This window comes from Phyllostomus discolor, chromosome 4, assembly GCF_004126475.2.
Source record: "Phyllostomus discolor isolate MPI-MPIP mPhyDis1 chromosome 4, mPhyDis1.pri.v3, whole genome shotgun sequence".
Lineage (NCBI taxonomy): Eukaryota > Metazoa > Chordata > Mammalia > Chiroptera > Phyllostomidae > Phyllostomus > Phyllostomus discolor.
Genome location: NC_040906.2, coordinates 109,915,216 through 109,941,734, shown reverse-complemented (window position 1 = coordinate 109,941,734; position 26,519 = coordinate 109,915,216). Strand labels below are relative to the sequence as shown.

At 42.1% G+C, this 26,519-nt stretch overlaps 2 protein-coding genes and 1 long non-coding RNA gene across 4 annotated transcripts in view; 1 reads left to right on the top strand and 2 right to left on the bottom strand.

Moving 5' to 3' along the window:
* Window positions 1-1,748: 1,748 nt before the first annotated feature.
* On the bottom strand, window positions 1,749-4,388 carry LOC118500180. Its single transcript, XR_004902729.1, has 2 exons — window positions 3,850-4,388; window positions 1,749-1,794 (listed from the first exon to the last, which is right to left on the bottom strand). It is a non-coding gene; the product is annotated as an uncharacterized LOC118500180 (long non-coding RNA).
* A 13,503-nt stretch (window positions 4,389-17,891) lies between these two features.
* The window catches only part of STK38 (serine/threonine kinase 38), a 48,989-nt gene continuing 40,361 nt past the window's right edge, over window positions 17,892-26,519 (top strand). The window contains exons 1-2 of one of the 2 annotated variants that reach the window (XM_028508644.2): window positions 17,892-18,199; window positions 23,677-23,809. In XM_028508644.2, the coding sequence (XP_028364445.1) occupies window positions 23,679-23,809 (131 nt within the window). In that variant the 5' untranslated portion in view covers window positions 17,892-18,199; window positions 23,677-23,678. Of the gene's footprint in view, window positions 18,200-23,673; window positions 23,810-26,519 lie in introns of both variants that reach the window. The other variant, XM_028508643.2, reaches the window with a different exon arrangement.
* On the bottom strand, window positions 21,756-22,615 carry LOC114493884 (non-histone chromosomal protein HMG-14-like). The gene has a single exon (XM_036024032.1). The coding sequence runs from the start codon at window positions 22,471-22,473 to the stop codon at window positions 22,171-22,173; it is 303 nt and encodes a 100-aa protein (XP_035879925.1). The 5' UTR covers window positions 22,474-22,615; the 3' UTR covers window positions 21,756-22,170.

Sequence of the window (26,519 nt, the reverse complement as noted above, 5' to 3'; positions counted from 1 at the left end):
CCCAGGGCCCATTATATCTTTTATCTTTTTCTGTGTTGAATGGGAATATCTATAACTGTTAACCTATGTTAAACCCACCATTGTCTTTTGGGAACACAAAACTTATTTTCTGGTCTCATAGATCCACAGGTAGAGAAGAATTTTGCCCCAGGGTGGATTATATCCAGAGTTTTACCTGTAAATAATTTAGATGATTTCATTGATGAGAGGTAGATGAGATTTTGGACTTTGAGTTAATACTCTAATAGGTTGAGCCTTTGGGGGATCTTGGAACAGGTGAATATATTGGGCATATGAGATGGACATAAATCTTAGAAGATCACAGAATATGTTGTAGTAGTCAGAATAATGGTCTCTTAAAGATATACACATCCTACTCCCTGGAACCTATGAAGCTATCTATGAATGTTACATGGCAAAATAGAATTAAGGTAGCAGATGGAATTAAGGTAACTAATCGGGTGACTGTCTTTATTTTATTTATTCTATTTTTTATTTTTTTAAAGATTTTATTTATTTATTTTAGAGAAAGGGGAAAGGAGGGAGAAAGAGATGGAGAAACATCCATGTGTGGTTGCCTCTCACGTGGCCCCCACTGGGGACCTGGCCCGCAACCCAGGCATGTCCCCTAACTGGGAATCAAGCCAGCGACCCTTCGGTTCACAGCCCACTCTCAATCCTCTGAGCTACACCAACCAGGGCATTAATCAGGTGACTTTAAAATGGAGAGGTTATCCTGGATTATATGGGTGCCATTTGGCCCTTTGAAGGTAACTGGGAGGCTGATGTGGCCCCCGGTGAAAATGGGAGAGGAATAAAGCCTATGGATACAGAATCGGGTACAGGGCCTTGAAAGGGGCCCATAGCTGAGAAGGCCTGTATCCTGGGCTTCATTAGCTTCCTGCCTAATTAGCCTCTGTCGGCCCTTCATTAGCACTTTATTTCGGACACTCAATTCCTGTTTCTCATGGATACCAGAAGATCAATTGAAAGAACCTAGTTCAAGGGCCTGATACAATGTCCATTGAGTAGGTACCCAATAAATGATTGTTAATAATGATGATTTAAATTACAACACTTCAATTAGAAAGCTGTTTTTAATCAGGGTTTGAAATAAAAACATGATACAGAGAAAAATTATTTTGTCAGTTCATTTAAGCCTCAGCTCTGTAGCTCAGCTCTCCCTGGAGTCCAATTATTTTGGTTTCTCCAAAGCAATCTCTCCAAAGAGAAGTCTAAGCAACAATAAGAAAAAAGGGCATCAAAAAACAAGGGTAGATGGAGAGAGTATCAGGGGAGAGAGTCATCTACAAGGCCCCCAAAGGCCAGATTTCCACTGTGGATGTCCGTAAGAAGATATTTAACCATTTTAAGTCTTTCTCAACCAGCCAGTGGAAGGTGGATTTCAAGGTGCATTCTGGTGTTGAAAGAGAAGGCAGCTGGGGAGACGCCCTCCGGTAATGTCAAGTTCCAGTTACCTGCAGGCAGACAACATGTGCTTGTCGTTCAGCAGTCCTGAGTGATTATCAAAATGCCAGAGGCCTCTGGAATCCGCTTCCAGCCCCCACCAGCATTGTTTGCAGAAAAGCATGCAGTCCCTGCCTTCCACTTGGTATCTAACATCCTCCTCTCAGGATTTGATTTTCTAAAAAAAAAGGAGGTATGTTAATGCAGAGTCCCTTGAAAATATAACGGAAGCTTTCTCAAACACGTGTCTTTTCTTGGTTATCTGTGGGCTTTTTGTTTGGGGTGATGATGTTGTTTCATTTAGATAACAAACAATGAAATCGGGATCTGTGGGAAGAGAAAGGTCAAAATATCGTAGGAGGTAATTGGACTAATTAAGTAATTAAGGGGAGATGTGTGGGTGATTATTAACTTTCTTGCTAACTACATTTAGGCACAAGTACATATTTTATTTTTCTTAATATTTACAAATGACTCATGCCTTTTGCTATTCAACAATCACAAAACCTTCACATTCTCCCCCAGAACTTCCTGTGTAATGCCAAATGTGAAACAGCCCTTCTTTTCTTACTCTCTGGCAAAATGATTTTTTTCCTTCTGCTATTCCTATTCCTAAGGACATCAAGAGGTTCTGGATTCATCTATTACCTCCAAATCCACTTTTCCTAGATTTTCTATCCACAGTCCTGTCAGGAGACTACTTGGGAATAACAACTGGTGATTTGTGCCCCAGGATTTTCTTTTCTCCACGGCCTTTTCTCCGCTTCCTGTACTAAATCTTATCTCAACTCAGGGAAGGATGGACCCAGCTAGAGGGAAGACCCTTAGGGAAACAGAAAGCACTCAGATGCAAAGACAGCACACAAGGCCAGGAAGAGTTGACTCCACCTCCAGATGAGCTGAGTCCCTGGACTGTAGAGGAGACTGGAGAACTCAGAATCCGGTGTATCCCAGGCCCTGTGCAGTGCCTCAAACTGGGCTGGGTTCTGGGCTGGGTGTTAGGAACTGGGGTGAGAGGCATGCCCTGGTAACTGTTTTGGTGCTTTCAGTGGTTACTAAGTGAAACTTCTACAAAGAGTCTGTGTGGCCATTTCCAGGCCACTCTCAGGGACTGCTGCTTTAATCATTTCCAATAATCACTTTGGACAAAGTCTGGAAATATGTGAGTAAAAAATCGAAATGTGAGGAGAATGAAGGGGAGCCTTCATATCCCTTTACGCTATTACTCAGGAGGCTGTGAGCTCTCAGTGCATTTCAACTGGGCCAACATAACAGGTGATATTCAGGAGCAGAGGGCCACCCTCCCCTGTGTTTTGGCACCACAAAAGTCCCTGGGAATCAGATACAGCTCAGGGGAAAGCCTAGGGGTATAGAATGACCCTTACACAACTAATTGCAGTCTGTGATAATTGCTCCTGAGACAAAGCACAGGAAGCCTTGCAGACTGGTCTGAGGGGACAGGGAAGAGAGCAAGTTAGAGATAACTAGTTTGTGAAGGTAGAAAGAAAATATTGTCCCTGGGCTGGCAATTCCCTATGAACCACCCAGAGCCATTTATGAAATATCATCGGGGGAAAACAGCAAGGAAACAAGGAAGGCCTGGTTAATGGCAAATACTTGAAAGATCAAGCAATGTGAAGAGCATTGGATTAAAGGATTTGGGAGATGGTAGTGTTGATTTTGTCGAGAATAGCTTCAGCAGACTGTGGAAAGAGAGATCAATTGCAGAAGGCTGAAATGTACCACGAAGGTGGTAAACAGACAATTCATTCATGAAATTTGACTGTGAAGGGAATGGCAAAGGGTAGTAGCAGGAGCAGGACATGGGGTCGAAGGAAGAGACTTCGACTTTGGAGAGCCTTTGAATATGCACACGCGGTAGATAGGCAACAGCAGGTAGAGAGAATGCTTAGAAGAGAGGATGGAGAGGGTGGACACTCACGAGCAAAGGATCTCTGAGACACTAGAAAGTGACACAAGCCAAAGCCTGGACAGGAAACTGACCTACATAGAATGAGAAAAGGCTGAGAATAGAAATGTTTGTAGGTTTGGTGGTAGGAGGGTAGAGATCTGCTTAATGGTTTCCATAAAGTGGCAACTGTTAGATCTGCTAACTGAGGTGAATCAGGTCAGTGGGTGGGAAGGGTTAGCAGAATCAAAGAATTGAAGAAGGTAGAAAAGATTTGAAATGGATACTAGAGTGGGTACTAATTCCAGATGCACAAGAAAAACTTTGTATTTTCCTTCCTTCCTTCCTTCCTTCCTTCCTTCCTTCCTTCCTTCCTTCCTTCCTTCCATCCCTCCATTGTTTCTACTAAATTACTTTATCTGAAGGAATGGTACAAATGAAAGAATGAAGCAGATGTTTGGGGACAACAGTACCTTTATTTTGGTTTTCAGCTCTTATTCCTCTAGGTGGCAGATGCGGCATCTTAGTCGATTCAGGAGGAGATTACAGGCAGGCAGTAGGATTCATGAGTCTGGAGCTCAGAGGAGGGTGTGTGCTGAAAACATCAATTTGGGGTTCATGGGAATACAGTTTGTCTCTGGGGTCCCACGAGGCATTGACATAGCTCAGGGAGAGAGAAGAGAACGAAGAACAAAATTTGGAAAAATTCCAACATTTAAAGGTCCAGTGGAGTAAGAAGAATCAGCAAAGAGAGTTCAGAAGTTAGGAAGAAAAGCAGGAGAATGTCATGTCGCAGAACTAAGGGAAATAAATATATTAAGTAAAATAAGTGGTCAAGTAGGATTAGGATTATAAAAATAATAATACCTACTATTTATTGAATACATAGTAACTGATTATATCATTCAACCAACGCATCAATCAATCATATGAGGCCTGTCCAGAATATATCCAGCCATGCCAGATGAAAAACGAGACATTTAATGAAGAAGATATAAGATTCAAGAAACATTGTACACAGAACAATGACACCTCAGTCCCCTTCAAAGTAGGCAGCTTGGGACCTCACACAGTTCTCTCAATCACCATCAGCTGCCCCGTTGTATTTTCCTGAATCTCATCGATGGCCTGAAATCTCTTCCTTTCAAAGGTGATTTTAGTTTTGGGAAAAGCCAGAAGTTGCAGAATGCCAAATCTGGGCTGTAGTGGGGCTGAGTCACCAGGGTGATTTGATGTTCACCAAAAACTCTGCACGAGACTGATGCCATGAGTGGGTACATAGTCATGATGAAGCTGCCCATCACCAGTTGCCCGTAGCTGCGAACTTCTGAATCATCCGAATAGTTTCCATGGAGGAATGTTCAAGTTTAATGCAAAATTTGGTGCAAATTCATTGCTGTACTTGCTCAGTCTTTTTGAATGTGACGGCCACATAGTACACATGCTCACTCAAGCACGTTTACGGCCCCCACTGACTAGTGCCGTAAAGTCACTGTTCATGCATGCTCATTCCCATCCACTCTCCTTGGTTGCCAGGTTACATCGAGGTCACACAAACCATTCTCGTTACATTAACAATGGCTGGACTTTTTCTGGGCATACCTCATATATTAACACCAGATGCCAAACTCTGTGCTAAGAAGAGTGTTTCCTCTCATAGTGCTTATCAGAGCTTCTCAACCTTTCTGTCACACACGACAAACATAACAGTGCTTGTACATCCCTTGGGGTGAATGGATGACCAGGCTCCTCAGGGCTGCCTGATTCGCCTAGGCTACAGTGAGGGCTGCGAGATCAATATCTCATTATCACCTGCCTCTGATCAAAGTTCCTTCCTTCCTTCCTTCCTTCCTTCCTTCCTTCCTTCCTTCCTTCCTTCCTTCCTTCCTTCGATTTTATTTGTTTATTCTTAGAGACAGGGGAAGGGAGGGAGAAAGAGGGGAGAGAAATATCAATTGGTTGCCTCTCACACACATGTTGGCCACACCCTGACTGGGGGGACCAGCGACAACCCACAACCCAGGCATGCACCCTGACCAGGAATCCAGCTGGTGACGTTTTGCTTTGTAGAAGGACACCCAACCAACTAAGCCATACCAGTAAGGGCCAAAGTTCCTTCTATTGCTTATAGTGACTATAGTTCTAGATGAGTTTTATTGTTATCAGGGCAGAGCTGGGGACCAATCAGGTAAGAGTTGCTAGTGGTTACTAGGGATTAGTCAGAGCCTTGGAGAATGAGGCAAGCTTCAAAAGCTTGGTGAAAAAAAAACTTCATTAGAGTTTTCAGTTTTCAGTAATGGATGGCAGGAGGAGAGAGAGAGAGAGAGAGAAAGCTTGTTTTAAAAATTAGGAAGAAGGGAAAACTTATTCGGAAATTTAAGAAGATTAAGTTTTGAGGATCTTAGAGCAGTCTGAGATTCAACCTTAATATTTAGGAGGTGAAAACACTTGTTTGTTTGGCACAAGCTGCTCGGCAGGCGCTGAAGCCTGCTCTGTCCACGCTGTGCACAGAGGGAAACACCCTGTGACACAGAGTGTTGCTTTCTACAGTAGAGCGTGACTGACAACAGGACTTCAGGGATTAAATCGGATTGCACACAGGACAATGGAGTTCACTATTAACAAGAACCCCTTCAAGATCAATTCCTTTTGGCATATCCATTACTGGAAAATTATACAACATTTAAAAAGGAATAAAAAGAAAATAGGAATAAGTTTTATTTGCCCTGATATGAAGAATTTTCAAAATATCTTATTCAGTGAGAAATACAAGAGAAAAACAGTGTTTGGAGTGCTGTTTTGGAGTACCATATATAGATATGTTTGCATATTCAAAGTCTCAGGAAGGATATACAAGAAACTGATGACAAAGGCCCACCGGAGGAGAGCTTGGTGACCCAGGATTAAGGTGGAACCTTTTTGTTTTATGCTCTTTTGAATTTTGTACCAAGTGAGTATACAAACAGCCACTCCCTAATTTGCTTTGGAAATGTTGACATTTGTGTACTGGATTTTCTTAAAACATGAAATACCAGAGACTACAAACCACACCCTGAGTGCTCTCAGTGTGAGGTTACTGACTAAACCAGCCATGCAAGTGTGACTTTCCAAAAGACCAAACGTTGTCAAGAGAGGCCGAGTGAGTGGCAGGGGGCTTGATGCATTTGCAGCCTCTGAGTGTGTTAAGGGAACGTGGAGAGAGTTGGTAGAATCCTTTCTTTATAAATGAGGAAACTAAGGCCAAAAGGGGAAGAAACTCACTTGCCTAATAAAGAGATGCCGCGTGTGTAAATAAGGGAGAAGAATAAGCCTCTGTATCCATATTTGCACAATAAACTCAGAAAGGACACACAAAACACTAGTATCAGTAGCTAACCATGTAGGGAAGGAAGGTGAGATATAGGAACATGAGAAAAAAAAAGAAATAGGAGCATGGGAAACAGAGGTAGGGTTGAGATCTTCACTCTGAACCTTTTATCATTCTTTTTTTTTAAGGTTTTGTTTTGTTTTAGACAGAGGGGATGGGAGGGAGAAAGAGAGGGAGAGAAACATCAACGTGTGGTTGCCTCTCCTGTGCCCCCAACTGGGGACCTGGCCTGCAACCCAGGCATATGCCCTGACTGGGAATTGACCCGGTGACTCTTTGGTTCACAGGGCAGTGTTCAGTCCACTGAGCCACAGTAGCTATGGCTGAGCCTTTTATAATTCTTAATGTATTTACCAAACAATGCAAACCTATTTAAAAACGTTTTAAAGAGAGGTGAACCATGACATCTGCATGATTACAGTTTAGATTCCAAGGAAAACATCATGAGGCTATGGGCTCAGGGGTAAATCAAGAATCCACTGTTGAAAGCACAGGTCAAATCCTGATGCTTCAAATGCCAAAGACTAGACTGTTTTTATCACATTGAAATTTGCTTGAATAACACGGGCTATCAGCTGGGTTTAGACCTCATTTTTGATTATAGGCTGATTTGTCAAAGTTGTGCAGTCACAGCCCGTTGGCAGGCTGCAGATTCAGTCGTATGGAAAGGCACCACAGAGCAGGAGGCAGATCAGCGGATAGAGAGTCAGGAAAACTTGGTTCCAACCAAGCTTTGCAATTTAATTCACCTGTGACTTTAGTGAATTCCTCTCCTGAGGCCAGTTTTCACACCTATAAGTGGAAGGATTAGATAAAGTAATCTCTAGGTTCCCTTTTACCTCTGATATTATTGGATTTTGAAACAGTTGTTAGTAATTTAGAACTAAAGGGGAATTTATGAGATGGTTGTCAGTGGAAATCAGGCTCTTCCGTGGATTTACGAGGAAAGCATTCCAAGGACCCAGACGTGGGAGATTGTGATGTGGCAAGGTTTGTTCATGTGGAAAGCTGCCCCTGGGTTTTCAATGTCCCATCTTCCTCTGTCCTGCCACGGAAAAAGTCCAGCCACGCCTTCAGCAAGGCTAAAACAAAGACCAAGGTCCAGAGTTTCTGTTTCACGTTAAAGGTCAATCCTCTGGAGCTTAGGCAGGCCGCTGTGGGCTCCGGTAGCTGCTAGACTTGCAGGGGTGAGTGCTCGCTCCTAGGCAAGAGAGCCTGCAAACCAACAGTAGCGAATGCAGGCCCCTGAGCAAGAGAGAACTTCTTTGTTTCCCTGGGGTTATAACCAGTAGCTTTTTCAAAATAACCAATAAACTTCCCAAGCTTTCGTGGGGTTTTGATAGGTCTACCTCCTGGTTAGACTGACAAACCTCTCTGATTAAGCATCTCCTCCTGCTCCCCCCAACAATCTCGTACTAGAGTGGGGAAGGAGGGCTGTTAATCCTTGCTGGGGCAATGCTGGGCCTGGTATGTGTGTGAAGCTCTAGCTTCCTGGTGAAGTGAACAGACTTATGCTTCCCATTTTATTAAACTCAATTTCTTGCCATGTCCAGGTGGCTCACTTTGTTGGAGTGTCGTCCAGTACACCAAAAGGTTGAGGTTTGATTCCTGGTCAGGCCACATACCTAGGCTGTGGGTTTCATCCCTGGTTGGGGTGTGTATGGGAGGCAAACCACTGATGTTTCTCACATCGATGTTTTTCTCTCTCTGTCCTCCCCTCTAAAATCAAAAAACATGGGCAAGAATTAAAAGATTAAAAAATAATAAATTCAATGTTTAATTTCTTTTGCTCTCTTTCTTATTAATAACTAGTTAGCTATCTGTGGCAACAAGACAATTTTTCAAAGTCAGGAGATGGTAACTGGCTGTTGGGTCTCTTTTTGCTTCTTTGACCTGAAGCTACACGAGAACCATAAGTGATTTTCTTGGCCCCTTTCTCCTGCTATCTTGATCTGTGTTTCTCAGAGCTAGGTTTGGTAAATGTTAATCAACGCTTCATAAAATATCTCTAATGAATTTGGGAAATCCTGTAAAATAAATGCTCCTGATGGAGAGGCACAATGCTAGAAAAGGTCCTGAGAAGTCCTGCAATAAAAAACTTACATAACTTCACTTAACACAGCACTTTCCAAAATTATGAATATGGAACATGTTGGTGTGTCTTTTACCTCTATTTGGAACTAATGGGATTCACATGCCTTCATTTTTAGGGAATTTATGAGATCAGCTGTCAGCTGGCAGTTAGGATGGTTCTGGGGCCTCTGCAAATATGGGAAGATTTCTCAGCATATTCCTGAGGGAGCCTGAGAGTCTTGTGATTCATACTGCTCTCCACCCCACCAGTTGAAAGAAAACCTTTCAACATTGAAGCCTCAGAAACTGCCTCGTTTTATGGGAAGTTTCCGATCTAAGCACAATGAAGTCGGTGGGTATCTTACCCCTTTCACTTCTGGCTTTCAGATTTATTTTTGCTTTAGGAACTTTGTCACTCTTTTTGTTCAGCAGTTATAGTTCTCTTTCTCTCCTTGCTCCATAATGTTTGTGTAATTTCTTCCCTCCTAATATTTTCATTCCCAAACAGGAAGGTGGGAAAAGTTTATGCATGATTTGAGTCCTGGCCCTGCCTTGCTTCGCTTCCTCCATTAGTCTGAGATTTTCACCCTCAATTCCCAAAGAAACATTGACTCATCATGCACACACACAGTCATTTGGGAATAAATTAATTTAAAACCTGTATTTCTTAAAAGTTCTCAATTACTTTGGCTCCATCATTAAGCATCCAGTTTAAAGAAAATGAAAATCTCTAAGCAGGCAAAATCGCGTGAGCAAAGCCACCGCTGAATTATGTGTTGTCGTATCTGCAGGTCTAAAACCAAGGCACACTATGAAAAGCTACTATTATATCGCAGTGCTTTCTTTGTTTGAGGTTTTCAGGTTTGTAGCCTAAGCATTAGGACAAAAACGTCCAGATAGACATTACAGACCCAGCTAATTATATTAATGCTTCACTGAAGGATGGAGCTGCCAGTAAATTCTCTTTCTCCTGGCCAGGCCTGGCTGTTGGCAGTTATCCCAGAGAATGTGCTGTCTGAGCTCTGCACTCTCTCCTAGGACTGTGAGGAAGAAATGGAGAGGAGAAGGCTGCTGGATGGGGGTGGAGGAAGTACCCACTGACTCTCCTGTCATCTATGTCTATCCCAGCACAATTTCTGATGGGTAGTTTTAATTCACCTGGGAAATAATTACAGAAAGCTATGGTTGGCCATGAAATTGAGTGGGAAGGAGATTAAAGAGAAAAAAAGCATGGAGAAGAGGGATTACATAGGAGGATGAAGGATGTGATGGTTAATTTTGTTTCACCTGGGTTAGGTTATAGTGTCCCGTTTGGTCAAACACTAGTCTAAACATTATGGTGAAGGTATATTTTAGATGTGATTAACATGTACAATCACCAGACTTTAAATAAAGCAGATTATCCTTCATAATGTGGGTAGGCCTCATACAATCAGTTGAAAGGCCTTAAGAGCAAAGGCTGATATTTCTTAAGGAAGAAGGAATTCTGCCTCAAGATGACAACATTGAAATCCTGCCCAAGTTCCCAGCCTACAAGCCTACTTACCCTGTGGGTTTTAGACTCAGGAGTGCAATACCAAGTGTTGCTGGAGTTTCCAGCCTGCCGGCCTGCTTTACAGATCTTGAACTTGCCAGCCCTGTCAATCATGTGAGCCAGTTCCTTAAAACTAACCAAGTTTGAATTTCTGTTTAAGATGGGCACAGGTAGACATGACTCTCCTTCTTGCACAACCACATCAAAATTATAACTAAACTATAGAGCAGCCATCACTTAGAACTGTCAGAAATCAAATTGAATGGAAGTCATACAACTACAAAATTAAAGAAACCACATCCATACAGACTGGTAGGAGGGGTGAAGATTCGGAACAAACAGGCTGGTCCCACATCCACCTGTGGTGGTTAAAAATGGGGAGGGATGTTTTGTGAGTGAGGAGTCCCACCCACACACCAGGTCCCCCAGCCCAGGGTTCCAGTGCTAGAAAGATAAGTCCCACAACTTCTGGCTGCAAAAACCAGTGAGGTTTGACTCAGTAGAAGAAACTCTGGAGTCCCAAGCAGTTCCCTTAAAAAACCCACACAGACTTACTCAGACTCACTCCCTCTGAGCTCCAGCACTGGGGCAGCAGCTTAAAAAGCACCAGTGGCATACAAGGAGAGAGGGAAGTGTCTGGCATCAAGATGAGAGCTGGGGGACAGCTTTCTCCTAGACAGAAAGGTAGGCAGAGGCCATTTTCTCTTTTCTAAAACCTTCTCCCACAGAGCCACAGAGATGGCAGGTGGGTGCCATATCTGAGACTCCATCACCTGGCTAACACAATTTGCCTTGCCCTGGAGATTCTCTGAGGCTCCCTTGCACCCAACTAACAGGCCTACCCAAGCTGTTAACAGTGGCTTTTCCATATGAATGGCTGGTCTTAGTACATGCTTTACAATTCCTGAATTATCTCAAGGGACTGGGAGCTCCTTGAGGGACCGTATCACTTGCTAAGTGGCCCCAGGCTTGGCACTAACAGCAGTCAGCATTGTATCACAGTTTGGCTTTGCCTTGGAACCTCCAAGCCCAGCACAAATAGCAGCCACCTCAGATGGCTTTACAGCTTATACAGGGTAGCCCCAGGGAGAATACAGGTGGGGGTTGACCTTGGCACACCTCACCTGGGAAAACCCAGAGTCTGTGCACCCAGTGAACAGCTACAGACCATGTCAGAGCACCACCACCCTGCTTCCACATAGCCGATCTTCTACAGAGAGGAGAGGTTCGTGGTTAGTGGTCACAGCCAGTCCTTGCAGCTGACTGGCCTTGCTAAATGTTTCCCATTAACCTGACAACATAAATCAAGGCTCAACCACAAGAGGAGGGTGTACTCAGCCCACGTGAAGGGCACACCTTGAATGCCCAGGTTGGGTAATAGGGGAGGCTAAGCCACTGGACCCTACATGACATCTACTACATTAGAGCATACTTCTAAGACACAGAGTCAAAGCAGCTCTACCTGATACATAGAAACAAATACAGGGAGGCTGGCAAAATGAAGAGACAAAGAAACATGGCCTGAATGAAAGAACAGATCAAAATTCCAGAAAGAACTGAACAAAATGGACATAAGCAATCTATCAGATGCAGAGTTCAAAACACTGGTTATAAGAATGCTCAAGAAACTTAGCAAGGACTTCAACAGCATAAGAAAGATCCAGTCAGAAAGGAAGGACATACTAATTGAAATAAAGGGAAAACTTACAACTTACAGGGAAACAACAGTAGAGTGGATGAAGCCAAGAATCAAATCAATGATTTGGAACATAAGGAAGCAAAAAACAACCACACAGAACAACAAGAAGAAAAAAGAATCCAAAAGAATGTGGATAGTGTAGCAGCCTCTGGGACAACCTCAACTGCTCCAACATTCGCATCATAGGGGTGCCAGAAGGAGAAGAGAAAGAGCAAGAAATTGGAAATCTATTGAAAAAAATAATGACAGAAAACTTTCCTAATTTGGTGAAGGAAATAGACATGCAAGTCCAGGAAGCATAGAGAGTCCCAATTATGATGGATGCAAAGAGGCCTATTCCAAGACACATCATAGTTAAAATGCCTAAGATTAAAGAGAGAATCTTAAAAGCAGCAGGGGAAAAGCAGTTAGTTACCTACAGAGGCCTTCCCATAAGACTGTCAGATGATTACTCAAAAGAAACTTTGCAGACTAGAAGGGATTGACAAGAAATAGTCAAAGTCATGAAAAGCAGTGTCCTACAGCCAAGATTGCACTACTTGACAAAGATATCATTTAGAATTGAAGGTCAGATAAAGAGCTTCCCAGATGAGAAAAAATTAAAGGAGTTCATCATCACCAAACCATTATTATATGAAATGTTAAAAGGACTTATTTTAGGAAAAGAAGAAAATCAAAACTATGAACAATAAAATGGCAAGAAATACATATCTATCACCAATTGAATGTAAAAAATCAAACTAAGCAAACAAAAAGAACAGAGACATGATCATGGATATAGAAAGGGTTTTGATGGTTGCCAGATGGGAGGTGAGTGAGGGACAATGGGTGAAGAGGTGAGGGGATTAAGAAGTACAAATAGGTAGTTACAGAATAGCCATAAGGATGTGAAGTACAGTACAGGAAATGGAGTAGCCAAAGAACTTATATGCATGGCCCATGGACATGAACAATGGTGTGGGAATTGCCTGAGGGGTAGGGTGCTGGTTGGTGAGTGGCAAAGGGGGAAAAATTAGGACAACTGTAGTAGCATACTCAATAAAATGTAATTAGAAATATAAATAAAATAAAAGCAATAGATAAAGAAAAATTATTTCTCTCTGGATGTAGCAAAAGTAGGTTTGCAGTTGTGAATACGTGAAATACAGAGTTTATTCTTGGATTATTATTTATTAGTTATTGTATTAGTTTCCATATGAACAACTGTAAACCTACTTTTGCTCTACCTTGTATATGTGTGGATCTCCTATTGGTTCTGTTTCTGTGGAGAACCCTGACTAATACAGAAGGCTCCAGAAGGATGACCCTAGAGAAAAAATATGGAGCTGGTAGACCATGAGTTTGACCATGATCTGAGAAAAGTTTTCCATTCTGGCAGAAAACTTACAGACAAATCAGAGATAGACACATAAAACAAAACTACACAAGGGGAAAAATTGAAGGAATTGTTACCTCTAAGAAAAATAAAGAGTGATACAAGAAGACAGTAATTTTTCTGTCCTGCTTGGCTCAGTTGTAAACACTAAATATTGGTTTAAGGAGAATGGTGGTGGTAGAAGAAGTATGTGGAAGTCGTGGTGTGAGTTAAATCCTCATCTTCATTGAGGACATTAAAAAATATCTAAAATGGAAAACTTAAGAAATAGCAATATCATTTAGAAACAAGGAGGTAAGTAGCAAAAGAAACGACAAGTGTTGAAGGCAGCTGCTTCTGTGGAGTCAATTCGGTTGGAACTGCTGTTTATTGTTCTTATTTCTAGATTGGTTAGCCTTTTTCAAGTCTTTATATGTATGACTTTGATAACAAACAACGGTTAAAAGTTATGTGGGTCCAATATGAAAAATTTGGAAAGTGCAGGAAAGTGTAAGGAAGAAAATAAGCATTCATAATTCTTCCACTAAGAGAAAGCAACTGTATGCATATTGGAAGAACGGTATTATTAAATGAATTTGTTGAGATTAAATTATCAAGCCTGAAGATTTAGAATAGTGTAATTTAGATATAAGTGAATACATAATAAGAATGCAATATTGTGTGCATAATGTGGTAGGTACAATTATGTATAGTATGATCATGTACGATATGACTCTGTATGTGTTTACATGTGTATGAGAAAGTAGTCTGGAGGGATGCCAACCAAAATGTTACTTGGCAGTGAGCAGGGCAGGCAGTAGGATGGGTAAGCGAGGAGCCTGGGATGCACTATGTGAGGTGCTAACTCTCAGGGTCATGCAAGTTCAGGGGATGCATCACCTAAGCTTGAGCGACACCTTCAGTGTTGTGCCCAAGGTGCCTCATTTGACCCATCAGTGTCTCGCCCTGGTAGGGACCAAGGTTTATTGGATCAAGGACTCTTGGCCCCTTCTTATTTTACACTTAGATCAAGTTCTTTTCTACTTCAAGTGTAGTACATGGACCGGCAGCATTAGCATCTCCTGGGTGCTTGTTGGATGTGCAGGACTCAGCTCTGCCCAGACCTTCTGTATTTTAACTGAATCCCAGAAAATGTGTGTGCACATTAAAGTTTGAGAAGCACTGGGCTAGCTGGCACTTGATGTCATTGCCCTAATAGGCAGGGCGCACACTGCCTGTCCTTTAGAGGACTGTGGTCTCTACTGACAGACTGAGCTTCTGTTGGTGAAGCAATTGAAGGTCAGCCTGATGGAGATAAGCAGGTGATTTCCCTTGGGAGAAAGAACAATTTGGGGCAATGATGAAAGAGAAGGAAAGGCTAGTGGGTCTGAAACTGGGGAAAAGAGCAAGACAATAAAGTGGTAATATTCAAACCAAGGAACTCAAGTCCCATGGAGATGAAGAATAACTTAGTATACTATAAAAAAAAGTTTTCCCCAAGATGTGTTTAGAGAATTCCGTTTCAAAATTGGGAGGCTTGGATTAGGGAATTATATTGTAATTATAATTATATAAGTGCAGAGATACTATACTATAAGGTGAGATGAGCAAGACACTCACCTCCTCCTCTTCCTCCACTCATAAAAGAGTTACAAAAAGACACATACAAGAATCAACAAATAAATCCATAAGTAGAACAACAATTTCATATCTCTCTCTTTAAGAGAGAGAGACATTAAAAAAATCATTTTTAAAATATTTATTTTTAGAGAGACGGGAAGGAAGGGAGAAAGGGAGGAAGAGAAACACCAGTGTGTGGTTGCCCCTGGTGTACCCCCCACTGGGGACCTGACCTGCAACTCAGTCATGTGTCCTAACCAGGAATCAAGCCAGCCACCCTTCAGTTCACAGGCCAGTGCCCAGTCCACTGAGCCACCCCATCCAGGGCTATAAAACCAATTTAAAATATATTTTATTGCAATATTAAAATATAATTTTTTAATGTGAAAAACCCCATGATGAACAAAATATCAACATTTAAATAAAGGCAAAATCTGACACCAGTACTAGAGTCAGGCAAATGATGCTGAATCCTGCAAGTGGGATCAGATCAGTCTTGGTTCCAGCTCACTATCTGGGGTGGGTGTAGTGATAGGTGGCACTTAAGTTTTGTGCCTGCTCCCTAGCTGCAAAGGGATCATGGAGAGTGTACATGTGGAATTTTTAGTTTTAGTGAGAAGTGGGAAACACATGAAAGGGATTTGGGTAGTCAAAAAGAATGACAAACATCCACTACACTCATTAGAGTTATGGTGAAATGTTGTTGTCTACACCCATGCAGAGAGAGCAGCATATTCTGGCTGAGCTATTTTGAGGAAGACTCTAGTAGTTATTAGAGTTGAGGTACAGATGAATCAATATAGGAATAGAGAGAGGAGATAATGAAATCCCTCTTCTGAAACTGTAAAGGCTCCAAGGAGAAGATAAAAGTTTGAACTGGGCTTTAGAGGGAGGGAAAGGGAAAGAAAGAAGAAAGAACATTGCTTTTGCAGTCAGGAAATAGTGTTCATTTCTTCACTACTTGCTTACTAAGTGTGAGAACTCAGGCAAATCATTGTGGTTCTCTGAGTATTACTTTATCAGTAAAAACTCACCCTAAATTGGACAGAGAAAGACAAATATTGTATGACTTCACTTATATGTGGAATGTAAAAAACAAAACAAATGAACAAACAAAACAAAATAGATACAAATCCACAGAGAGAATGAACTGATGAGGCTACTAGAGTGGAGGGGTTGGGGAATGGGCAAAAAAGATAAAGGGGGTTAAGACATACAAACTATACCCTGGCTGCTGTGGCTCAGTGGTTGAGGGCCAGCCTGCAAATCAAAGGGTCACTGGTTCAATTCCCAGTCAGGGCACATGCCTGGGTAGTGGGCCAGATCCCCCGTGGAAGGCATGAAAGAGGCAACTGCACATTGAAGTTTTGCTCCCTCTCAAAAAATAATAATTAAGTATATTTTTTAAAAAAAGAAATACAAACTGCCAGTTATAAGTTAAGTCATGGGCATACAGCATAGGGAATATAGTCGATAATATTGTAATAGCTGTGTATGGTGACAGATGGTTACTAGACTTACTGTGATGATCACATCATGAGGTATATAAATGTCCATCCACTATGTTGTACACCTGAAACTAATGTTAAGTATAATGTAAAAATAAATTTGAAAAATTGAATAAGAAACCCTAGACATACTCATTCTATGTAACTTGCCCAAGAGCTGTGAGAATCCACTGAGATAAAAATGAGTGAGTGGGTTTGTAAACAGCAAAGCTCTATGCAAACATCTTGCATTGCATTTGAGTCCTTAAGGATGGCTAGAACTTTGACAGAAGGCACTGAGGGAGAAGGGCCTCTGGGCAGAGAAAATGAAAGGAGAGGTGGTCTCTGTATGAGAGTAGGCAAAAGGAAAACGGGCTTTGAAGTTGAATAACATGAAAGCAGTCAAGGAAGGCCTATGTTGTCAAGACCATTAAGGAAACAAAGCCTGGGACGCAAAGCCTGAAGAATAAAACCAAGACCCATGCATGGTCTTACAGTTGAGAGAGAGAGGTGGGGGGAGGAGGGGGAGGGAGGGAGGGAGAACACCATAATATCACAAAATACCCTAAACTATCACTCGTACACATGCTTCTTTCACTCCCTAGATAGCCTCTTTGAAGGCCGGCAGGGACCTTCTTTGTTTCCAGGAGGTTTAGGGCACTGTGCTCCTTTCTCAAAGAATGAGTGCCCAAAGGCTAGGTAAACTTGGGACCTCTTTACCCTGAAGGGTGGTACAGACGCGGTTGAGTAGCCTCGAGAAGCAGGCTCTTCCGTGCTCACTGGGACGCCCTCCGGTAGCCCTTGTCCAAATCTATGAGAGCAAGCCTGATCCCAAAGTAAGGCATATTAAATCATAACTTGAATGAAGAGTAGGTGGTAACACGGGCTCCCCCAGAGCTTGTGCTCCAATGCTCGAAAGTCGAGGGAGGAGCAAGGTACAAGGAAGACTCCGAACTACAATGGGGCGTGGACACGCGCGCAGGTACGTGCAGAAACGGGTGCAAACCAAACTGGTGCAAACCAACCGAGTAAGGGCTGAAATCTAATTAACTGTTTGTCTATTTTATTGGAGTGTGCCTACGTCAATTTCCTCGTTTTGATAGTGTAGTGTACGTACATAAGGTGTTGAAGGAAGAGAAGCTGGGTGGCTAATGGGTATACGGGACCTCTTTGACTAATTTTGTAACTTCTCGAGTCTAATTATTTCAAAACAAAAAGTGAAAAAACAAAACACAAAGGGAACCTCCCCTCGTCCTTGCCCATCCTGGGACCGCCCCCCCCACTGGCCTGCCCTCATCCGCGACTCAGCGTTGGTGAGGCGGGGAAGGTGTGGGTGGGTGGGTGGAGCAGGGCCGCGCACGCGCAGTCCCGACGTCCCCCGCCGCGGCTCCGGGAAGTTACGCTTGCGCATCCCGGCCCCAGGCCTCCCCGCCAGCCCCTCACCGCGGCGGGGGACCGGCTGCCTTGGCCCCTCTGTGCTGCCGTCTTTTCCGGCAGTTGGGGAGCTTCCTGTTGCTCTCACCCGCAACCGTCCCTAGTGCCCTGATTCAGAACACCTCAGTCGTCCCCTCCCCTCCTCTGGCCGACCTGCTGCTGCCGCTGGGCTTCGGTCCGCACATCGAGACCTGCGGCCCGGCTGGCGTCCGCGGCTGTCCCCCCCCCCGCAGCCCAGCCTCCGTCGGGGCTCTGGTGAGTGTCTTGCTGTTGCTGTCTTCAGTCATCCCAGGCTTTCCCCTTCTCCTCTTCTCCCGACTCGTTGGGACTCTCCCCTTCCCGCCTGCGCCCTCCTTCCCGCCCTGCCCTCTCGGTCCCTCGGCTGCTCTCCGGGTCTCCAGAGGCTCCCTCCGCGTCCGTCCGTGCTCTCCACGGTTTCCCAGCCCCAGGCTCCCACCCTGTCCCCTGTCTTTCTTCGCGTGCAGCTGGGGCGGGGAGCCAGGCCCTCCTCTTTCCGTGCCGCCAGCTTCGTCTGCTCGCTGCCGTCTCTCCGTCCCCTCCGGGATCTCGCTCGTTACCAGTTTTCACCTCCTTTTCCTTTTTTCTGGAGCCGAAGAACCCAAGATCTGTAGTGCGAGGCAGGGATGTCGAAAGCCCACCTTTGGGTGTGGCACTTTTGAGCTTGTTCCCTTTCCCGTGGTTAACCTTTGGGTACTGAGGGTACTGAGCTTCAGATAATCGTAAAATCACAGGAAAACTTAGTGAGGACTGTTAAGAAGAGAGTAAAAAGAAAACTTGATAAGGACTTAGAGGCAAGTCTGTGTCAGAAAGTGTGTACAAGGGCTCGTAGAGAGAGACAAGATATCCCAGTTGCACTTTAATTGATTAAAAGACGCAAATAGAAACTTGTTCTTTATGAAACGCACAGAGGAAGGCTGGGCTAAAGCAGACCCTGTGCTCCCTCTCCCTTTCGGGCCACCTTGGCTCGGAATTAGAAGTAGTCTGGCAGTAGTAGCCGCGGTTTCCCTGAATGTAAAACAACCGTCACAGTTACAGGTTCCACTCGACCCCCAAAAGATATCACCTTCCCGGTAAGAGCGTGGGAAGTCTGTCTGCCAGCTCTCCATAGAAAACCATTCCCCATCACACACATACTCTTAATTCCTAGTAATGGGCATAAACACGAGTGTCCTCCTAGTAAGCTTTTTATAAGGTGCTCACTAAGTGCACAGCATTGCCCATGAGGTGGGGGAAGGATATTAAGAGTAGTGGAAGACAGGATACTTGCTTTCCAGTGGCTTACAGTTTAGTGAAATTAGATGGGTGACTCTTAAGTAGCAGTCTAAGCCCCAGTGCTGAAGTGTCCGAATGAAAGATATTGGATTGTCCAGTCACAGAGAAGTAAATGAAGAATTGATAAGAGAAGAGGCATTTATAGAGATAACAGTACCATTGTGAAGTATACCAGATATAACTCTCTGTATTGAATAAACAATGGTTTTCATTTGATCTCCTTTTATGTTTGCAGTGCCTACCCCTGACTTTTTCTCACCTCCCCGTTATTCCCTAATTCTGCAGAGTTGGAGAATGAAACAAAGAGACCAAGGGCCTCCCATGGTCTGTAGGTCAGGGCGTCAAGGCTTGGATGATCAAACACAAGAGGGAAAGCCATGTCTTATACAAAGCATTTGGTTGACCCAGTGAACCTATAAATTGCTGTAGGGCAAGCGTCATTGTATCTTTGGATGAAAGGTCTTAGAATTAGGCTAACCCTTCTATGAGTGGATGAAGAGCAGCGGAAGGGTTTGAAGAAAGGTGGAAGAGAAGGGCAGTGCAACCTTTGCCTTACATTAGAGACTGTATGTGAAGGTCGGAAGCCGTTCTGCTTGAACACTTACTGGCCCACTACATAAGCATCTTTGAGTGACCTTAATCTCTTGTTATTCTTTTTAAAAGTTTAGTAAGTCATACCATGACTTAAATGGGTTAAAACTGGCCCCCAGCTTTTATACACTCATAGATGGAAATGTAATTTTGTTCTTTTAGCTTTGTTGACAACTGAAAAATCACTCACTTGCTCAACTCACATTTATTAACCACCATTTATTATGTGTAAGGCACTGTTTGTCTCAGGCTTAACTCTCTCGAGTTGTATTTTTTAAGTTGAAGTAATATCAGTTCTTAAAATGTATAAGGGGTATCCAGAAATTTTCAGAAAAGGGAGGAGTGGAGTACAAAGTGCTCACTTGCTTCAGACTTGTTTTTAAATCTGGTTTGAAGATTTCTTCACCAAACTTAGAGTGCATGTGGTTTTCATTGTGGGTGGAGAGAGGGTACAGGCTGACAAATAAGGAACCACACCCAAGCCCCAAGCTTCATAAACTAAACAGAGTTTTTTTTTTTAATTCTGAGATCCTAAAAACACTTGAGTTTGCTTTGGTATTAGCAGAAAGTTTCCATAAAAAAATAACATTTTATGATAAGGTAGAGCTGAGTTCAATGTCTTGAATTTGTGATTACTGATAATTTTGGCACATTATGAATCAAGATGTTTGACTCTGAAGCAGAACCTTGATGTTGAATCTCTTTGCTCTGAAAGGGTTAGTCTCTGTTTTTTTTCCCCGAGTGTCATTTTAGGAAATTGTTTAATGTTGTCTTTTTTCTTAGTAATAACAAGTGCACATTCCTTTCAGGCCTTAGTTTGCTATACAAAACAGACACTGCTAAAGCATTAAGAGGAGAACCTTCAGAAAAATTTTCAGAAAATGCAGTACCTTTGAAACTGGACCTTGGCGCCTGCTGATTTTTAGTCAGCTTTATTTTGGGATGAAGAGACAGACTTAGAGGCAGGTTGTGTGGGAGGAAGACATGATAAGGATACAATATTGAACATTATTGCCAGAGCTGGAGCAAGCCAAGGTTGGTGAGCAATCTGGTCAAGTGTGACAATGTAGGATGGCAAAAATTTCTGGGGAAAAATGAACTTTAAATATAGGAAAACATGTTCTGTCAGCTATTTAAACTTCGTTAGTATTGGCTTTCTCGTACATATACCTGGGAGCCTAGGGTGCCTTGTTTCTGTGGCATCTTCTGTCACTAAACTTACAGTTCACTTCTTTGTTTGTAATATGTTTCCATCATAGGTCTTTGTTTTAACTTGTAAACTCAAGTAGATAGCAAACATTTATCAAATAGACATGTCAGAGTACATATATACCTATAGATGAGCATTTTAGTCAGATATTTTTAAACTATAGAAATTATACATTTAAATGTTAGTTGTAACTTAATGGTAATAGTACATGGTTATTGAAGAAAATACAGAAAATGTGGAAAGCATAAACAAGAATAAAATGATCTCTCACAGTCTAGAGTTAAACCACTAATAACATTTTGATACAAGTGTTTTTTTTTCAAAAGTGAGATTTTATTGGTTGTTCTGAAGATAAGTACACTGACATTTCAATTTGTACACAATTCTTAACATACATACCAAAAATGTAAAATCATGTAGTTATGATTCTTTTCTGAAGTTATTCCAGTGACTTTCCAGCTTAAAATTTGGGGACTAATTTCCTTATCTTATTAAGGATACTGTTATATGTATCAAGTACCAATATCTGCAAATGCTGATACGCTGTTACATCAAAGCCTGACTAATTCACAATTTAATATATATACTACATAATTGAATTTTCAATCTTTCACAGCACATTAACGAAGTTACTAGGAAAACTGGACTACCACAACAAGATGTTACAGAGTGCACAAAGTTCTGATGGGGGGGAGCGAAGATCAAGGAGTGGTTTTCTTTAGGAAACACTTCTACCAAAAACATGAGAATAGAAGTAATTTAAAATGTTCGAGACATAGTAAATGCACAACTGACTCCAAATTGCCATTTAGTATGCTTTGTGTTATAGGATATAAAAACTACCCCCATCTATGGAATGTTTAGCCGGCACCCAAGACAATCAAAGCCTCCCATATTCAATATCCCACTATTTTCTGGTTGTACCAAAAAATAAACAACCAGCAAATGATTTCACCTCTTAAAAAAAATCATTTACACTTAAAAAAAATGGGATGAGGTGGAATTCCCTCCTTCTTAAAAATGTTTCTAGAGCTACTAAAAAACTTGCATTTACAAAATAGTTGATAAAAATATTCCTCCGGATTGTACAAGAAAGGGGACAGGGACCACTGATAAGACATGATATATGATATTAATCAGACTTGGCTTCTTTTTCTCCTGCTTCATCTGAGGCTGGACTCTCCTCGTTTTTAGTTTCTCCGTTTTCCGCAGATAGGTCTTCCTTAGGCTCCTGGTTAGCCACTTCGGCCTGTTTTCCCTTTGCTCCCCTTTTCCCTTTCATTTGCATCTTTTTGTCTGCAGACTTGTCCTTTCCTGCCGCCTTTTTTGGCTTGGTTTCCACTTTTGCAGGAGCGGGTTTAGCGGACAACCTCGCAGATCTCTTGGGCTCCTCCTTCGCCGCCCCCTCGGCGGAGCTGACCTTCCTCTTGGGCATCGTGGCGGTGGGGCGGGCGCGTGCCGGGTGCCTGAGAGCAGTGCCAAGCGGGGATCCTTCGCAGACCTGGACTGCCTGGCTGATACTGCTGCTCCCGCGGTCCAAACTGCTCGGACCCGCGATGGGGGCGGTGGGAGAACTGATACAAGTGTTTTTAATAATTCTGTGCACATACAGTGCACAAGAATAAACATAAACACATAAACATAATTGAGAAGGTATACATTCTGTTTTGTAACCTACTCTTTTCACTTGGATTGGAAACATTTTCCCTGACATTAAACATTTTAACATATTTTAATTGTTTGCATGTTTCATTATAGGACTTTTTCATAATTTAATCAGTTCTGTTGGTTATTCAAGTTATTTCTAGTTTTTCTTTGTTTACAATGCTGCATCAAACTGTCTTGTGTATGAATCCCTATGGGTCTTTGAGTTCTCCAAGGTAGATACCTGGATGGCAAAGAATTGTACTATGTCTATATTATATATTCTTTTAAAAATATTTTTTTAGTAAAGATTTTATTTATTTTTTTAGAGAGAGGGGAAGGGAGGCCGAAACAGAGGGAGAGTCATATCGATGTGGGAGGGAAACATTGAGCAGTTGCCTCTTGAACACCATTGACTCGGGACCTGGCAGGCAGCCCAAACATGTGCCCTGACTGGGCATTGAACTGTTGACCTTTTGGTTCATAGGCCGGTGCTCAACCCACTGAGCCTCACCAGTCAGGGCTATATTATATATTTTAATTTACACATATGGTGTTGTGATCATGTTCTTTTCCTTTTAAAAAATACAGCAGTATATAAAGATACATTCATGGTCACTTTTAGAGGTAGATTTGCTTCTGACTGATACGTGGTGTTTCTTTGTATGTATCCACAGCATTTTATTTATTTCTTTACTGAATTTCCCGTAACAACATGATGGCATAATGAACATCTCCTGTAATGCACATCCTTGTGCATATCCCCTTAAGAGCCTGAGTGACAATTTCTCTAGGCCTTTTACCTAGGGATGGTACTTCTGGGTCATAGGACATTAATGTCTACTAGGACATTATTTTCACCAAGTGTTCTGTTTTTTACTTCTTTGTCCTCTAGAGGAGTTGTCTCAATTTATAGTCCTACCAGTAGGGTAGGAAAGTGTGTAATTGGTGAATTCTAAAGACTAAAACCACTTCTTTTCTTTGTTTCTAGCAGCCATGGCAATGACAGGGTCAACACCTTGTTCATCCATGAGTAATCACACAAAAGAAAGGGTGACAATGACCAAAGTGACACTGGAGAATTTTTATAGCAACCTTATTGCTCAACATGAAGAACGAGAAATGAGGTAAAGAATTTTGTTTAAGAAAATTCTGTCACGGTTTTGGTATTTATGTGTAGTATCTATCGTAAAGCACCTTCATACTATCTTTTCTTTGAAAGGAGACAAGAATAGCAGCAGCCATGTTATAGCCTGTCCCATTAGAGTGGATTGACAGTGTCACTGGTTTCCAAAGCCCTTGCTGTCATAACCCACGATCACTGGAAATAGTCTACTGAGTCTACAACATTCCATGGTAGTATAAAACAGGGCGGCCAGACCCTCGGAGTTCATGAAGGCAGTGTGATCTGATGGAAAGCACAACTCTCCTAGAGTCAGGCATGGGTTCAGAATCCTGCCTCCACCATTTTAGTAGCTGTATGAGGCTAGAACAAGTTTCTGAGTCTTTCTGTTTCTCAGTTCCCACATCTGGAAAATGAGGGGATTGTCGTGGGGGTTCGGTGTGATACCTGTGAGTACCTACCATGGTGCGTCACACGTCATAATCGTGTAGTTAATGGTGGTGGTAGCAGCTCTTGCTATTGATCTGGTGTATACTGTTCATGTGGTAACTCAAGATTTATTTCTAGTGTTTTATTATGAAAATATTCAAAGTGCATATAAGTTGAAAGAATTGTACAGTGAATACCCATAAATATATCATGTAGATTCTACAGTTATCATTTGTTGTTTTATCACATAGCTCTGTATTCATCCATCTATCCGTTCATTAATCTATCTTAATTTTTGCTGTACTTTAGGGTATGTATCAGATATCAGCATATTTTACTTCTGAATATTTCTGCTTGTATAACACACTAGAGTTCAGTATTTTAAGGGAGTAAAATTTGCATGCATTGAAATGCATAGTCTTAAGGCACAGGTGGCAAACACAAGCCCCATGGGCTGAATCTGGCCCTCCACCTTGTTTTATCTGGCCCGGCACCTTGTTTATACCCAGTGGCAGCGCAGAGCTCTCGCTTAACTCTTAAGGAGTAGTTACATTTATACAGTCCTAAAATTACATTCAGCCCTTTGAAGGCAACCACAAGGTTGAAGTGGCCCCCAGTGAAAATGAGTTTGACACCCCTGCCTTATGGGTTACGAATACCCCTTTGGGAAATGCATGCACCAGTATAACTTAAACCCCTATCAAGATATAAAACATTGCCATTATCCCAGAAAGTTCTTTCATTCCTGGAAATTCTCCTTCAATCCCAGGGAACCACTGTTGTGGTTTTGTTTTTACCATTGATTGGTCTTGCCTATTCCATACAAATGGAATGTGTAAACCGATGTGGTAACTGTGTGTACCACTGTAATTGTGGTAACAGTGACCATATGGTAACTACTCATTTGAGAAAGGCATCTTTCACTCAGTGTAATGTTTTCAAGATACATTCATGTTGCTATTGTATCAAAAGCTTATTCATTTATATTGCTGATATATAAACCATTCTGGATTTTGTGTGTGTGTGTGTGTGTGTGTGTGTGTGTGAATGCATCCAAAATGTGTTTATTGGGATGGTTCTCCACTCATTCTGATTTGGGGTGCCTTTAGTGCTGGCTAAAGATGGTGGTGATTTTATAATACTCTGGGCATTTCACATCCATGAAGTAGGAATTGGGGCTCTGCACCAGGTGCTTCGTGTTTTTTCTCCTCTTTGGAGAGGAATGAAGGAGATCCTTATCAAAAGGCATGTTGTTGTGGAGAGGTTTTCACCACCAGAAAGCCTATTCTGTTTTTTGACTATAACTCAGTTTGTTTGTACAGTCTTCTGTTCACAAACATCTGGGCTTTTTCAGTTTTTTGCTACTTTGAGTAAGTTTCTATTATCAGTAACATTTGTTATAGATCTTTTCGTGAGTATTTGTTTTCAGTTCTTGGGTCAATTTAGGAGTGGAATTGCTGGGTCATAAACATACATAGGCATATGTTTAGTTTTATAAGAAACTGCTAGACCTGCCCTGACTGGTGTGGTTCAGTGGATTGAGTGCCGGCCTGTGAACTGAAGGGTCGCTTGTTCCATTCCCAGTCAGGGCACATGCCTGGGTAGTGGGCCAGGTCCCCGGTGGTGGGCACATGAGAGGCAACCATGCATTGATATTTTTCTCCCTCTCTTTCTCCTCCTTTCCTCTCTGAGTAAAAATAAATAAATAAAATCTTAAAGAAATTACTAGACCTTTTTCCAAAATATTACCAACAATGGATGAGAGTTCTAGTTGTTTTACATTTTTGCTAACATTTGTGTTGTCAATCTTGTAACTTTATTCTTGTGGGTGTTTAGTGGTATTTCACTATTGTTTAAATTTGCATTTCTCTGATTATTAATGATGTTGAGGTATTTTTTAAAATATATTTTATTGATTATTTTATTATAGTTGTCCCGTTTCCCCCCATTTATTCCCCTCCACCCTGCACACCCCCTCCCACCCACATTTCATGTCCATGGGTCATACATATAAGTTCTTTGACTTCTACATTTCCTATACTATTCTTAACCTCCCCCTTTCTGTTTTCTACCTACCATTTATGTTACATATTCTCTGTACCTTTTGCCCCTCTCTCCCTCCCAACTCCCCTGCAGATAATCCTCCATATAATCTCCATTTCTGTGGTTCTGTTCCTGTTCTAGTTGTTTGCTTAGTTTGTTTTTGTTTAAGGTGTGGTTGTTAATAACTGTGAGTTTGTTGTCAGTTTACTGTTCATATTTTTTCTTCTTTTTCTTAGATAAGC